The sequence below is a fragment of the Phascolarctos cinereus genome, unplaced genomic scaffold (genome assembly GCF_003287225.1).
Source record: "Phascolarctos cinereus isolate Bilbo 61053 unplaced genomic scaffold, phaCin_HiC Scaffold_726;HRSCAF=1367, whole genome shotgun sequence".
NCBI classification, from domain to species: Eukaryota; Metazoa; Chordata; class Mammalia; order Diprotodontia; family Phascolarctidae; genus Phascolarctos; species Phascolarctos cinereus.
In genome coordinates, this window is record NW_027556098.1 from 103,305,000 (window position 1) to 103,320,364 (window position 15,365).

General features: G+C 40.1%; 1 protein-coding gene across 1 annotated transcript in view; it reads right to left on the reverse strand.

Annotated features, from left to right (window-relative positions):
* CFAP44 (cilia and flagella associated protein 44) overlaps positions 1-15,365 on the reverse strand; it is a 142,243-nt gene that overhangs the window by 4,110 nt on the left and 122,768 nt on the right. The window contains exons 28-33 of the mRNA XM_021007126.2: positions 13,738-13,848; positions 12,746-12,876; positions 11,172-11,288; positions 6,586-6,787; positions 4,037-4,197; positions 170-304 (exon numbers count right to left, since the gene is read on the reverse strand). Coding sequence (XP_020862785.1) covers positions 170-304; positions 4,037-4,197; positions 6,586-6,787; positions 11,172-11,288; positions 12,746-12,876; positions 13,738-13,848 — 857 coding nt within the window. The remainder of the gene's footprint in view (positions 1-169; positions 305-4,036; positions 4,198-6,585; positions 6,788-11,171; positions 11,289-12,745; positions 12,877-13,737; positions 13,849-15,365) is intronic.

Sequence of the window (15,365 nt, forward strand, 5' to 3'; positions counted from 1 at the left end):
AGAAGAGTGCCCAGGACAGAGCACTGGAAGACACCCATGGAAAGCGGTATCAAGGAGAAGGTAGAGTGTACCTGCATTCAACACTTACCAGTAGACTCATCAGCCCCATTTGATTCTACTCACAAATGCCAACAACACAGTGCCAAGCAAGACCAGGGCAGAAGTGTACCTGCTGAGATTGCAGTGTATTTAAGCGGCTTTCGAGCCGCCGCTTTTCAAGACATAATTCGTTCATTTGTTGAAGTTTCTTAGTGTGTTCCTTTGTCTTCATCATCAGATCCCATCGTACCTGAGAAATCTTATCCTGAAATATCAAGAAGACGGGTAAGAACGTAAGTAGAAAAGAGCTGGAGAGAGCAGGAGACGTAATCAGACGTGAATTGCAAAAACCACAAGGCAAATGGAAGAGGCCATTGCACCCAGGATAATTAATAAGGAGTACTCTCATGTCAGGGGCAGCTAGGTGGTACAGTGGATAGAGCACCAGGCCTGTAGTCAGGAAGACTTGGGTTCAAATCTGGCCTCAGACACTTACTAACTGGGTGACCCTGGGCGAACCAATTAACCCTGTTTGCTTCAGTTTCCTCATCTATAAAATGAGCTGGAGAAGGAAATGGCAAACCACTCCAGTATCTTTGCTAAGAAGGTGGAGTCATGAACAGTCAAACATGACTGAAAATGACTTAACAACAACAACAAACTCATGTCATCTGGTTTGATTTTAGGAACAGTCAGAAGAACAGAAATAGACATGAGACGGAATACATACATGCATGTGTATATATACACAAGGAAAGAGTATTGGCTTTGGACCTGAGTTCAGATCTTGCTTCTATTGCAGATAACCTGTGTAACCTTGAGCAAGTCGCTTTAATTCTTTGGAGCTCAGTGAAGTAGACTCCACCTGTAAAATGAGGGAGTTGGGCTAAACCAGGGGTAGGGAACTGTGAACTAGAGTGAACCAGGGGTGGGGAACTGTGAACTAGAGTGTCTCTGAGGCTCCTTCCCATTCTAAATCTATGAGAAATGTGAGCGTGAGAATATAAAAATTATCAGTATTATCTGAGTAGGGACCTAAGTGAATTAGTAATTTACTTATATTAAAAAGAAAACGATGCTTTTAACTATGGAACACATCATATAAAGCCTGGATTTTCTATGACAGAGTTAAAAGAATACTCAGCTATATGTCAGGGGTGCTAGGGTCCAATTCTGGTTTTGTTCCTAATTTTGTGTGTGAACTCATGCTTAATACTTAATCTTTTTTTTTTTAGGGATAATATGTGTAAAACACTTTGCAAACCTTAAAGCACTTACACTAATGTCCCATCCTAACCGTTTATTGGGTCTGAATGTCCCACTGGCACACGAGTGAGTCTAACACTCCATTTCTCAAAGGATTCCAAAAGGTTTAATAGGCTCCAAAAGGTGACTTTTAAGCCTCTGGTCACTTAGAAGGGAAGCCCACAAGGGCTCAACTATTTATTCACTCATGGTTTGATCATTCCTAAACCCAATGAAGGTGTTAATCTATTGAATGACAGAAATAGAGGGTTTTGTGTTTGCCCATTTCTATTACTATTTCTATCTGAACAACCAGAGCATTGATTCATCCCTAGTGAGTTTTGGGTCTCCCATCTGGATTTGTGAGAGCTTCCAGTGGGACCCCATCATTCATTTATTCTTATTTCTTGAGTTCATCTGTTTTATTTTGAGCACTTAAGAGATTACCACAAATTGGTTGGGGCCATCCTTTATGACTTGGAAGAAGGAAGCCCTTTTCAGTCACGTGCAAATAATTTCCTTTCTCTTACTCAGAAGGACTAACAGCCACAAATACCACTTCTGGCATCACAACTTAAAAGACATTGACAAACAAGAGTGTGCCCAAAGGAAGGTGACCAAGGCAATGAGAGGAATGGGAAATTATGTCATATGAAGAATGGTCAAAGGAACAATGTTCCTTTGTTCCTTAATGTATATTTAGCCTAAAGAAGAAGATGACTTAATGGGCAACATGTGCCCTCCTCCTTGGCAATGCTAAGCTAAAACATCCTGACAACTGGACTTGTTTTCTGAAATAGATTACACATTCTTTTCAGATGTGATTGGGCTAACAGACTTAACCATTTACACTCACTTTCTTCCTCATCTAATACACCTGCTCAGAATCCCACAACAAAATTTCAGAAAGAGTAAATCTGGGACTCAGCAATTTTTCTTGTTGCCTATCACACTGATGTTGCCATTGGCCTTCCCATCTCATCTTTATAGGAGTTTTCCACTTAAAACACCTCCTTCCTTCCTTCCTCTCCCCAACCTCCCCCCCACTCAAATCCAGACTCCTAGATTTGAATGATTAAGTGACTTGCCCAGAGTCATACAGCAAGTGTCTGAGACAGCTGGGTAGGGCAGTGAATAAAGCACCAGACTTGAAATTAGAAAGAATCTGGTTTAAAACCAGCCTCTATGTCCTCTGATGCCCAATCCAATACACTTTCCATTGCACTGTGCTGCTCCCCAAGTCAGAGGTCAAGAGGACACAGATTCGAATCCTGCATCAACTAGTTCCTGCCTGTGTGAGACCTTGGCCATCCCACCTTGTGTCTGCTTGAGGTTACTGTGAGGGAGTCAGATCACATAGCCTAGAAGGTTCTTTTTAGCTCTTCCTCCTATGTCCCTCTATTCCTGTGATAGGAGTCCTCAGCCAGTTTTCATGTGCAAGAGGGCAAAACCAGAGCCAGTTGGTTACAGAAAGGCAAATTTTAGCTCAGCCATATTAGGGAAAAATCAAAGCTACCCAACAGTTGAATGGGCTATCAAAAAAAAAAACCCAAAAAGAAAAACAACAACCTTCTATCACTAGAAAGTCTTGAACCAAAGTCTGACTACTGTGTTTGAGATTCTACAAGGGAGATTGTTGTATTATATACAAAAGTAGACTAGATGAACTCTATAATTTCTATGCCCTAAGATTCTATGATTCTGTGAAAGCTTGGCAGTCTCACTATCATACTTCTCACACTGCACTGTTTCTATTTTTCAAAGACAAGATGAATTATTGGAGGAAGTGGGAAATTTTAGGGATGTATCTAGATTCCAATTAAATTTGATTTATTGCCTTTTCTCTCTATTAAAAAGAGGAGAAAAACAAAAATGAGGAATCTTGAAGATGGTGGTAGAATAACTGTCAGGGTCCCCAAGCTTCAGTCAGAGACCTAAACCATTGACACTAACACACCCTTAAAAGGAAGAGTGGTACAGCAGCAGCTATTAAGGATGAAGATGTTCTCGACTCCACAGTGACACAGACTCATTAATACCAATCCTTTTGATCTTTTCTGTGCCTCTGTCCTCAGCTCAATGGCACAATACTAGCCCATAAGACTTCGCCCAGGAAACATACACAAAGTGGCAGATACACAGACACATATCAGGGAAGACATCCAGGAGTAACTGAGCCATGCTGTTCTGCTGAGATGTGGTCCTTCCTGTCTCATTGTCCTCCGAAATTACTAATACCAGGCACATGAAGGCTATCTCAAGAGCTTTCAATGAAAGCCCTATTCCCGTGGACAGGTAGTTTTGGCAGAAGAACTGGTACATACCTATAGTTGCTGCCTTGCTGTCCCTACAGATAATAATAATAATAATAATAGCTAGCATTTATATCACACCTACCATGTGCTAGGCACTATGCTAAGTACTCCACAAATATTATCTCATTTGATCCTCATAACAACCCTGGGAGGGTAGATGCTATCATCATCCCCCTTTTGTAAATGAGGAAACTGAAGCAAACAGAGATTAAGTGACTTGTCCAGGGTCACACAGCTAGGCAGTATCTGAAGCTGGATTTTAATTCAGGTCTTCCTGACTCCAGGCCCACTGCCTCTCTTACAGTGTTAACACCAGGACCCAGGCGTTCCCTTGATTGCCTTCTTGTGAGAAAATGCAAATATTAAGGAAAAGTCAACAGGAGTTATTTAATTAAAGATGGTAGGTAGGTAGTGAGTAGTTGCACTCTGAACCTTACCTCCCAGTTCCTTATCTCCTGCGCATTTGACAGCTCTTTCCTCATTTTCTTGATCTTCAGTTCTTCAAGTTTTTTATTAATGGAGAGCGTCTGAAGGGCTTCCAGGTCTATCTCTTTCCCAAACTTGTCAATCATCAGCTGAGTAACCATCTCCTTCATTTCTAAAAGAAGATGGTTATGGCAACCAGTCATTATCATCTTCCCATTTCACATCACATTCCTCATGAATAAAGGAAACCAGATCATGAGAGAACCTTTCATTAGGAGTTGGCAAAAATATTCTGTGTGACCAGTTTGGCCTTCAGACATCCTAATGACTTTGGCTATAGAGAAAGGGCCACACAGTGGATAGAGCAATGAATCTGAATCCTCCTTTGGACACTTGTTAACTGTGTGACCCTGGGAAGACTGCTTTAGTCCCAGCCACAGTTTCCTCATCTGTAAAACAGGATAACAATAGCACCTCAGAGGGTTGTTGTGAGGCTTGAACGAGATAAAATGTAAAGCATTCCATATACCTTAAAGTGCTATATAAATTCCGCCTATTACTATTGTAATTCCTATCTCCATGCCTTTTCATGTGCCCTGGCCTTGTTTTAAATGCCTTCTATAGTCTCCCTTAGCATTTGTCCTTTACTCCCTCTCAAAATCTTGGTTGAAGCTTACCTCCTCCTTCTCTCCACATGACCCTACCTGATTCGGCTCACTTCTTTGCATTAGGACTTTGCATTGTAGTTCAATTGTTTTTCAGTCCTGTCTGACTCTTTGTGACACCATATGGGTTTTTCTTGGTGAAGATACTGAAATGGTTTGCCATTTCCTTCTCCAGCTCTTTTACAGATGAAGAAATTAAGGCAAACAGGGTTAAGTGACTTGCCCAGGGTCACACAGCTAGTAAGTGTCTGAAGGCAGACTTAAACTCAAGAAGATGAATCTTTTTCACTTCAGGCCTGGCACTCTATCCACTGTGCCACCTAGCTGCCCTAGGATTTTGTGTACAGCTTGCAAAACTTTAACTCTATACTCGGGCACACATCTCACAGACTTTTGGTCCTGTGAACTCCAACCAGCCCGGCCCAGTCCAGAGAATCATGGGTAACATGGTCCTTTACTTCCTTTCAAAAACCTTGGTTGAAGCTCTATTCACCAAGCACTAGGCCTGGAATCAGGAAGATCTGAGTTCAAATCTAAATACTTACTAGTTGTATGATCCTGGGTAAGTCATTTAACCTCTGTTTGCCTTAATCCACTGGGGAAGGAAATGGCAAACTACTCCAGTATCTTTGCCAAGAACACCCCATGGACAGCACTGGCATGCTATGGTCCATGGGATCATGAAGAGTCGGATGTGCTTGAATGACTACACGATAACAACAATAACATTCCTGGCTTCAAGGCCAGCTCTCTTTCCATGCTGCCTCTATATACAAAATAAATATAAAATATTTGAGATAAATAAATGAATAGAAACTTGGGAATGGAGTGTGGTGCTAGAACCTTGGGAACAATATAATCTATAAACTTTTCCATATTTGGTGTTTTCCTTGTCCTATGGCTGGCAAATTCCTACCTCCTGCTCTTCTAATCCCTGTGATTCAGAGCTGTCATCTGCCAAGATGCTACTTCATCCCACACTTTCATCTCTCTCCAGCCCTGCTAGATCTCTCCCCAGGCCCTACCTTCCTCGGCTTTCTTCCTCTACTGAGGCCTGTGGCATCTCTGCTCTATCATTAAGAAGCTCCCCTCCCCTCTAGATCTCTTTCTATCATACTCTTCCATGTTCTAATATTCATGAAAATATGGTTTCCCCCTAAAAATATTTAATTTCCTTCTATCCCTTCCAATGCTTGCAAATTACACCATACCTCATCTAACAGAGTGCCAAGAAAGCCCCTGTCACACATATATAACATGCATACAAAATACTTTTGCAGCCAGTACGTGATACATAGCGCTCTGCCTGGGATCAGGAAACATGCCTTTGACGAGTTCCAGGCCCTTTCTTTGTTCTGACATCTTGACATGGTGCCAGGCTAAGTCTACCCTTCCCCCTCATGACTTAACCAGGCGAGCAAAAGCTGTGCACTTGGACACAAGTTAGTGGAGAAAGAGGGATCATGGAAGGAGACGAAGAACTAGTGGTCAAGAGAAGAGAAAATGCTGAGCAGTAGAGTTAGAAGGGCAGCTAGGTGGCGCCATAGTGCACAGAGCTCTGGGCCTGAAGCCAGTAAGATTCATCTGCCTGAGTTCAAATCTGGCCTCAGACACTTACTAGCTGTGTGACCCTGGGCAAGTCACTTAACCCTGTTTGCCTCAGTTCCTCATCTGTCAAACAATCTGGAGAAGGGATGGCAAACCACTCCAGTATCTTTGCTAAGAAAACCCCAAATGAAGAGTCAAACACCACTGAATGACAATTCGTCATCATCAATGCCAGCTACAGCACTTGTATTTATGGGGGATGGGAAAGAGTCAGTGAGAATCACTTCCAGGTCCTCACTTTTATCCCCCAAATTACTGATTGTTTCTTGATTAAAGCAATTACTAACTTTTGATCTTTTTGGCCATCTCTCTCTTTTCCAAAACAAGCTTTTTACGCCGTTCCCGGCATTCTTTGTTGAGTTCTTGCTGTTGTATATTCTCTTCTTGTAGCTGCACGATTCTTTCTTGCAGACGTTGCAGGGAAGAATTAGAAAATACCAAAGCATTGGAGAGGTCTTGGGGTATTTCTCCAAATTCCACACACTCTACCTGCCAGAAACCACAGGCAAAGGTATTATGAAAATCTCTGATTTGGAAGAACACAAGACAGTCCTTTTCTTTAACATCTGCTGCTTCTAACATGCCACTGGCCAATCAACAAGCATTTTTGAGCCCCTACTATGTGTCAGGGACTGAGCTTAGCTCTGGGGTTGTAAATAAATTTAAAAATCAAAACAAAACAAAACCAATCAGGTCCCTGCTCTCAAAGAGCTCACAGTCTGAATGAGGGAAATAACATGCAAACAATTATATATACAAGCAAAATATATACAGGATAATTGGAGATAATCTCAGGGAAAAGGCACTAGCATTAGGGAGGACCAGGAACAACTTCCTGCAGATACTCATCTGCAGGTGAGAATAACTAAGGAAATATGGATGAGCAAGGCCAGGTGCTGAGAGCAATAATAGCCTGTCTTCCCCCACTCCCTCCCCATTCTGTAATGAGGGGAACAAAATTTCATCTCCCATATGGGGACTATGCCTAATGTGGCTGTTATAGTCACTAGCCTTTTGTCCCAGTTCTGGCAAAAACTAAAGATAGAAGTATCCTTTAGTATATCAAAGTTAGTATATCTAGTTAGGCAGGCACCTAACTAGACTTGGATTTCGTTCCACAGAGTAAGTGATGGGTTGTCATGGTCAAAGCCCCCAGTGGCAAACTTATGTGAGGGTATGCACACTGGGCTGGCAGGGGTGGGCTGGGGCCTGCATCTTGGAGAGAACACCCAAACTGAGATCACAGGCAGAGCCACTGAGCATTGAATCAAAACGATGTAACCAAGGGAGATCCTGCACTTTCTCTTGACTTCCTAGATTGATCAGCAGATCAATTCCTTTGGGTATAGAAACCTTAGAGGAGTTTGTTCCACCTTCAAGCCCATAAAGCAGGATCACAGGTTACCAGAACTATTCAAGAATGTATTGTTTGTTACTTTAAGCCCTTTTCTTCGAAAATAAAGCTCTATGTTGACAGAATAAACTAAGTTACTAAGTTACGAGAAATTTTCTTTGTCATGGTCGTAAAGTCTAGCTCTTTAGCTTTATGCAATTTAAAGTTAATTCTTGCTATAATAGTCAGATAAATGAAAGATTGAAGACAAAGGGGTGGGGTTACGAGAGGGAAACAGATCAAAAGGGAGGGGGAGAGGTGAGGAGGAGGAAGATGAGAGAGGGAGAAAAGAAAGCAGGGAGGGAGAGAGGAGGGAAGGAAAGCAGAAAGGAAAGAAAGAAAGAAAGAAAGAAAGAAAGAAAGAAAGAAAGAAAGAAAGAAAGAAAGAAAGAAAGAAAGAAAGAAAGAAAGAAAGAAAGAAAGAAAGAAAGAAAGAAAGAAAGAAAGAAAGAAAGAAAGGGGCCAGGCAAGGGGAAAGAAGAAGAGAGGATTTGTTTTATGGCTTTACAGAAGATGATATGTAAAATGGCCCTGTGTCCATGAAGGTTATAGCCTTCTCAAGGCACAAGCTTCATATCAGAATTGGAATGGTTCACCTTCAACAGGACATCATAAATAACCTGTGCACACCTTCTGCTCTTTACTGCTTAATAAATGACTGGCTACAGATGGTGAAGGAAAGACAGTGTTTATCATAGTCAATAAAACAGATTTAAATAACAATCCTATGCTTAATAATAGGATATTAGGAGCACTGACTTGTGATAGAATTTTATGATTTAGAAAAGGTCTAAACTGCTTGTGGCCTTTGCCTTTTGAAGGAAATGAGCAGACAGGTTGGCTGCTGCAGACCTCTCTGTCTCAAATCAAATTTATTGCACCCTCTATCTAATAATAACTAATAATTATGTAACATTTTTTGGTTTACAAAGTGTTTGCTATCTCTTAACTCATTTGATTCTCGCAACAATCTATGAGGCTGGTAGTACAAATATTATTTTAATTTCCATTTCACAAAGTAGCTTAGACTATAGAGAGATTAAAGGTTGTACCTCAAATAAGTATTAGAGACGGTATTTGAACCTCTAAATCTAAATTCAGCGCCCTTTCCACCATACCACCAGAGAATCTTGGCACTAGGAAAGTCCTTGGAATTTACCTAGTATAATCCGTAACCGAAGCGTGCATTCCTAACAACCATCCCTTGATGCCCTCCAGTGGCAGAACTAGCCAAAAGCAGGATGAGCTGCCTTCCAAAGCAGTGAGTTTTTGTTTTTAATTTTATATTTTTTCCAATCGTACTTAAAAACAATTTTTTTTCAAATTTTAAGTTCCAAATTCTTTCCCTCTCTTCTTCTCCTCTCCCCTCCTTGAGAAGGCAAACAATCTTATATTGATTTTACCTGTGCAATCATGCAAGACTTATTTTCATATTAGCCATGTTGCAATAGAAAATATAGACCTAGATAAACAAACAAACAAATGGATGGATGGATGGATGGATGGATGGATGGATGGATGGATGGATGAATAAATAAATAAGAAAAATAAAGTTTTTTTAAAATTCAATATGTATTTATACCCCATCAGTTCTTTCTCCGGAGATGGATAATATTTTTTACCCTGAGTGCTTCAGAATTGTCTTGAATCATTGTATTGCTAAGAATAGCTAAGGCATTCACAGTTGATCATTCTACAATATTGTTGTCATGATGTACAATGTTCTCCTGTTTCTGTTCACTTCACTTTGCATCTGTTCATATAAGTCTTCCTGGGTTTTTTCTGAAAGCACAGTGCTCGTCATTTCTTATAGCACAGCAGTATTCCATCACAATCACATACCACAACTTGTCTAGCCACTCCCCAATTGATGGGCATCCCCATAGTTTCCAATTCTTTGCCACCACAAAAAGACTACTATAAATATTTTTGTACATATAGGTCTTTCTTCTTCGATTTCTTTGGGATATAGATCTGGTAGTGATATTACTGAGTCAATGGGATATGCACAGTTTTATAGGCCTTTGGACATAGTTCTATATTGTTCTCTAGAATGGTTGGATCAGTTCACAACTCCACATATCAGTGCATTAGTGTTCCAATTTTTCCACCTCACCTCCAATTTGTCATTTTCCTTTTCTGCCATATTAGCTAATCTGATTGATGTGAAGTGGTACCTCAAAGTTGTTTCAATCTGCATTTCTCTAATCAACAGTGATTTAGAGATTTTTTTTCATATGACTATAGATAGCTTTGATTTCTTCTTCGGAAAACTGCCTATTCATATAATTTGACTGGGGAATGACTCATTTTTATAGATTTGACTTAGTTCTCTATATATTTGAGAAATGATGCCTTTATCAGAAAAACTTGCTTTAATTTCTTCCCCACCCCCTAGCTTTCTACTTTCCTTCTAATCTTGGCTGCACTGGATTTGTTTATGCAAAACCTTTTAAATTTAATGTAACCAAAATTATCTATTTTACTTCCCATAATGCTCTCCATCTTTTGTTTTATCATAAAATCTTTCCTCTTCCCTAAGTCTGACGGATAAGGTATTCCATGTTACCCTAATTTGCTTATGATATCACCCTTTACGTCTAAATCACGTACACATTTTTACCTTATCTTGGTGTAAGGTGTGAGATGTTGCCTTATGCCTAGTTTCTGCCAAACTGCTTTCCAGTTTTCCCAGCAATTTTGGTTAAATAGGGAGTTCTTGCCCCCAGCGCTTGGCTCTTATGGCTTAGCAAACACTAGATTACTCTTTGTCATTTACTCTTGTTTACTTCGTATCTAATCTATTCGGCTGGTCCACCACTGTTTCTTAGCCAGCACCAGATTGTTTCAATGATCACCACAAAGCAATGAGTTCTCAAGGGCACTCTGACCCCCGCCACTTCCCACTTTGCCCCACTACATTTTACTTTACATTATCCTCACTTGGGCTCATGTCCTATCTCCCTTATGTTATCAGAACCTCTTGTACGGAATGGAACATATTATTTTTCATATTTGCATCTCTCTGGTCAGTGCAGTATCATGTACATTTCGTAGAGGGTTGAGACTTCCATAAGAGTGAGGATTTCAAATGTGGAAACTTTCTCTAATACAAATTGAAATTAACTCATGCAGATTGGAAATTCTTCTGAAAATTCTATTTCAAGAGAATTACTTGAACCACAGTGACTTTAAGTGACTCACCCACAGTCATACCTCCTGCAGGTAGGATCTGACCCCAAGCTCTTTCTGACTCAAACGCTGACCCTCTGCCCACTAGGACGTGCTGCTCTGCACAAATTAGGCATCTGATAAAAACCTGTTGAATCAAACTGAATTTGATTCTAACAAAATTGGAATTCTCAGAAAGATAGAGGGGGATCTGTTCCCTTTAGCGGCCTCTGGATATGAAGTACTGTGAGTTTACTGTAAATAGAGCTGAGATGGAAGCCAAGCCGTGCAACTGAGTGACCCCATTACCTGGTGTAACTTCAGAGGTATCACCACGAGCAGCTCATTCAGTCTCTGCTGCTTCTCCCGCTGATAAGCCTCCAGCGCTTCCTCCGCTGTTTCCAGATTGTTGACTACCACTTTTACCTGCAGAAAGTCACCATGGGTGAAATCTTAGTAACAACTAATATTTATACACCGCTTAAACCGTTATTTTATGTGTATTACCTCATTTAATCCTCCCAGCAACTGTGTGGCTTGGATGCTATTATTATCCTTATTTATAGATAAGGAAACTAAGGATAAGAGAGGTAAAGTGACTTGTCCACGATTAAACAGCTATTAAGTATCTGAGGTAGAATTCGAACTCAGGTTTTCCTGACTCCAAGAATAACTGTTTCCATTATGGCAACTAGCTTCCTTTGAGAGTATTCAGCCTGGGCTTCATAAACAGAGGACAGATAAGAACATGATCAGTGTCAGCTTTCCTGGTTGTTCTTCTCTTTGAAAGGTATCGTTTGATGGGCTAAAAAGATTCCTTAGTTTTTTTTCCTAATTAAGTCCTGATTTATACAATTTCTTTATTCTCATCTATATGCACCCGGGCACTGTGGACATCCTGTGGTGCTCAGAAGCATCAATCTGGAATCAGGGAAGTACTAAATGCAATGGTAGACCATGCCCTCTGGACTTCACACGGCAGTCAGGTGGCACAGTGTATCGAGAACTGGGGCCTGGAGTCAGGAAGACCTAAGTTCAAACATGGCCTTAGACATTTATTAGCTGCATCACCCTGCACTTAACCTTATCTGCCTCTGTTTTCTCCACTATAAAATGGATAATAATGGCCCCTACCTCCTAGGGTTGCTGTCACATAATACAGTCTTAAAAAATGCTTGTTACCTCTCTCCCTGCCCCCTCCCGATATGAGCAACATTAAGGTGAAAAAACAATAATCTCTGCAGGACACCTGCTGCGTTCTTCAATTTGGGGCCAATAACATTCAATTACTTTGTAACCTGGAGAAAAATGACCAATGGAAATATAATTCCATCAAGGAAGAACAGAAACTCGGAACTGAAAAGGCTAATTACAATGCACACTCTTAGTCCTTTGCAAAAGACAAGCAGTTTTCAAATAGTTTTCCATTTGGAACTGGAAGAAACCTTCTGAATATGAATGAAGTTGAAGTGGTGTTGTTTTGGAACTATTTAGAGAGGAAGAGGAGGAAGAGTACAAAGTTACTTAACCTCATCGGTCATTTGGGAACAATTGGTACACTCATTTAAAAAAAAAAGACAACCCAGCCACCACCTCTGATTGATTGCCCTTGAAATGTTGTTTTCTCTTTTTTATGAACCAGGAAGTAATATCTAAAACCCAACATCTATAGGTCTAGCAGGGATGGGGAGCTGCAGCCTTGAGGCCACATGTGGCCTTCTAGGTCCTCAGGTGCAGCCTTTTTGACTGAGTCCGAGCTTTACAGAACAAGAGAGGACCTAGCAGGCCACAGGTGACCTCGAGGCCAGGTTCCCCACCCCTGCATGGCAACATGGTAGGAGTAACTGGAAAAGAGGATAAGACAAGCTGTGAGGCCACCATACTTTTTTGCTCATCACATCATATTCCTTTCTGAGATTATCAAGCAGTTTCTTCTCATCACTTAAGGCCTCTTCAATGTCCAACCTTTTCTCTCGAAGCTGAAGAGTCATTTCATAAAGGGCTGGGTCACAATCTGAGAACACAAAGGTACATATAATGTCTTATTTGGTATGAATTCAGAAGTGCTAGGAGTCTAACCCTTTTTGCAATTTGAAATTCCACTTGGTGACCTGCTGACCATTCTGCTATAGTCACTGTCCTAGCATAGCCAATGGCAAATAATAGCTCTGTTATCTCTCCGCTAGTTAGGACTCACTCAGCACCTGCATGAAAATGCAGATAATACTTGTTGTCCAAGGACTATTTATTAGAGACTTATACAAGGTCTCCCAAAAGTCTTAGTGAAGTTTTACATTTTAATAGCTTTAATAACTATTAAACTTTTGGGACATCCTGTATGAAACATTCTAGAACACCAAATAAGAATTTTTTTTTCCTATTAAGAGTATTCATTCATCTACCGAAAACATAAGAAACTTGATCTACTTTCTTCAGGACTGGTTTCACAAAAAACAGTGAGTATAATTAGCAATGATTTCTGAGAAATGAGTACAAATTGAAGTAACCTAAAATATTAGCAATATAGGAAATCAAGTGGGTCCTCAGAAATGTGAGCATTGTGGGAAAACATAAATTTTGATCATCTATTAGTGTCACTGTGAAATTTTTTTTAATTGCTTCATAACTTTAGACTGACTTTGAGACTTTTCTGGAAGTGATTCAGCTGACATTCCAGAGCTTCCTGCCTGGTTGGGAGGTCATTAAAAAAGAGTTCCCCATTGATTATCAGCTGGGATGCATACCTAACAGCATACTAACATGCATACCTTCAAACTCACTGTGGAATTATATGCTCAGACTGCAATTGTTTTATTCAGTGATGTCAATCAGGGTACTATAGGTAATTAAGATGGTGCAAGGTTATCTAACTTACTTGCTAAACCCATGCTTTCATCAAAAGCTTCATCCTCTGATTCAGATTCCTCCTCATCACTCTCAAAGCTGGACTCATCATCACTGTCTTCTTTGCTACTCTCATCCTCTTCTGAAATAGAAATATGTCCTTGTTAAAAGCAAGTATGAAACAAATCTACTAAGAACAACTACAAAGGAAATTTTCAAAGGCTGATCTATTCCTTGAACTTAAGAAAATAAATAAGAAAAAAAAACACAACAAAGTATTTTTATTCATTTATCCCTACTCTGTCCTCTAAATTAAATGAGAGTAAAAGAAATACCCTCATTCACTGGTCTTGCTTATTATTTAAGGTTAGGGTTGATTAAATCAATCAATCAAATCAAATCAGCCCAGCCCACTTCATTTAAAGTGCATCAAGCTGCAAAGTCTTGATGTTTTATTAATAATAATAACAACAGTAACAACATCTAGCTTTTTGTAGTTCTTTAAAGTTTACAAAATGCTTTACAAATATCTCATTTTATCCTCACAATTATTAAAATCCCCATTTTACAAAAGAGGAAACTGAGACAGACAGAGGTTAAGTGATTTGCTTCAGGTCACACAGACAGTAAGTGCCCAAGGTATGATAAGAACTTGGTTCTTCCTAATTCTAGGTCAGTGCTTTGTCCACTGAACCACCGAGAACACATCTGGATTACTCGCTACAGGTTCTGAACAGGGCCTGGATACTGCTCTAGCATGACAGGAAGTACATTCGGATAGGCTGAAAGTTCTGGCCTGTCCTTTGTATCTCCTATAAAAACCAATTGTAATATCAAAGATTTCTCACAAGTAACGAGCCATGACTGAGCATTGGCTGATTCTCTACTATATTTGTAAGAGTAATATCAGTCTCTCCAAGCACCAATTTATTCTGTGCATGAATGCCAGAATATTCTCTACAAACACAATTTTAAAAAATGTCACTGCCAAGATCAATGACTTATGTCTATCATCATATGAAATCTGAATTATTTGAGCCAGCAGCATTCATGGCTTTAGCTCGAAGCATTTTTCACAGTATTCACAGAAGTTGCTCTGAAAACAGCCACTAGTGGGCAGCCAAGAGCCATAGACAAATTCAAACCATTGACTGTGTCATGACAAAAATAAGTTAATTTTATTAGCCATCTAGAGTGAACGTGCGTCAAAAAATAGATTGATAGCCCTTTTTTAGCCATTATTTCATTTGATCCTCAAAACAGCCCTGTGGGATATTATACCCATTTTACAGATGAGGACTCTGAGGCTCAAAAAAGGGCTAAGGGACTTGTTCAGCATCCTATAACTAGCAGTTTTCAGAAGCAGTTTGAACCTAGGTTCCAGACTCCAAACCCAGCACTCTAGCCACATGGCTCAAATGATTCATCGGAGTCAAAGAATCAAAATTAAGGTGGGTCAGGGTAAGGGGCAGTGTCAAGCTAGAATAAAAACAACAACAAAAAGATGAGGTAAGAACGCAGGTCAAAGTCAAAATCTCAAGTCAATGACAAGAATCAGATGCAGAATAAAACGAAACTGAATCATTCGATAAGAATGTCTGATTCTGTCCCTCCTTTCCTGTCACTGATTAGATTCAAACAATTTGGACCAGAGAAGTC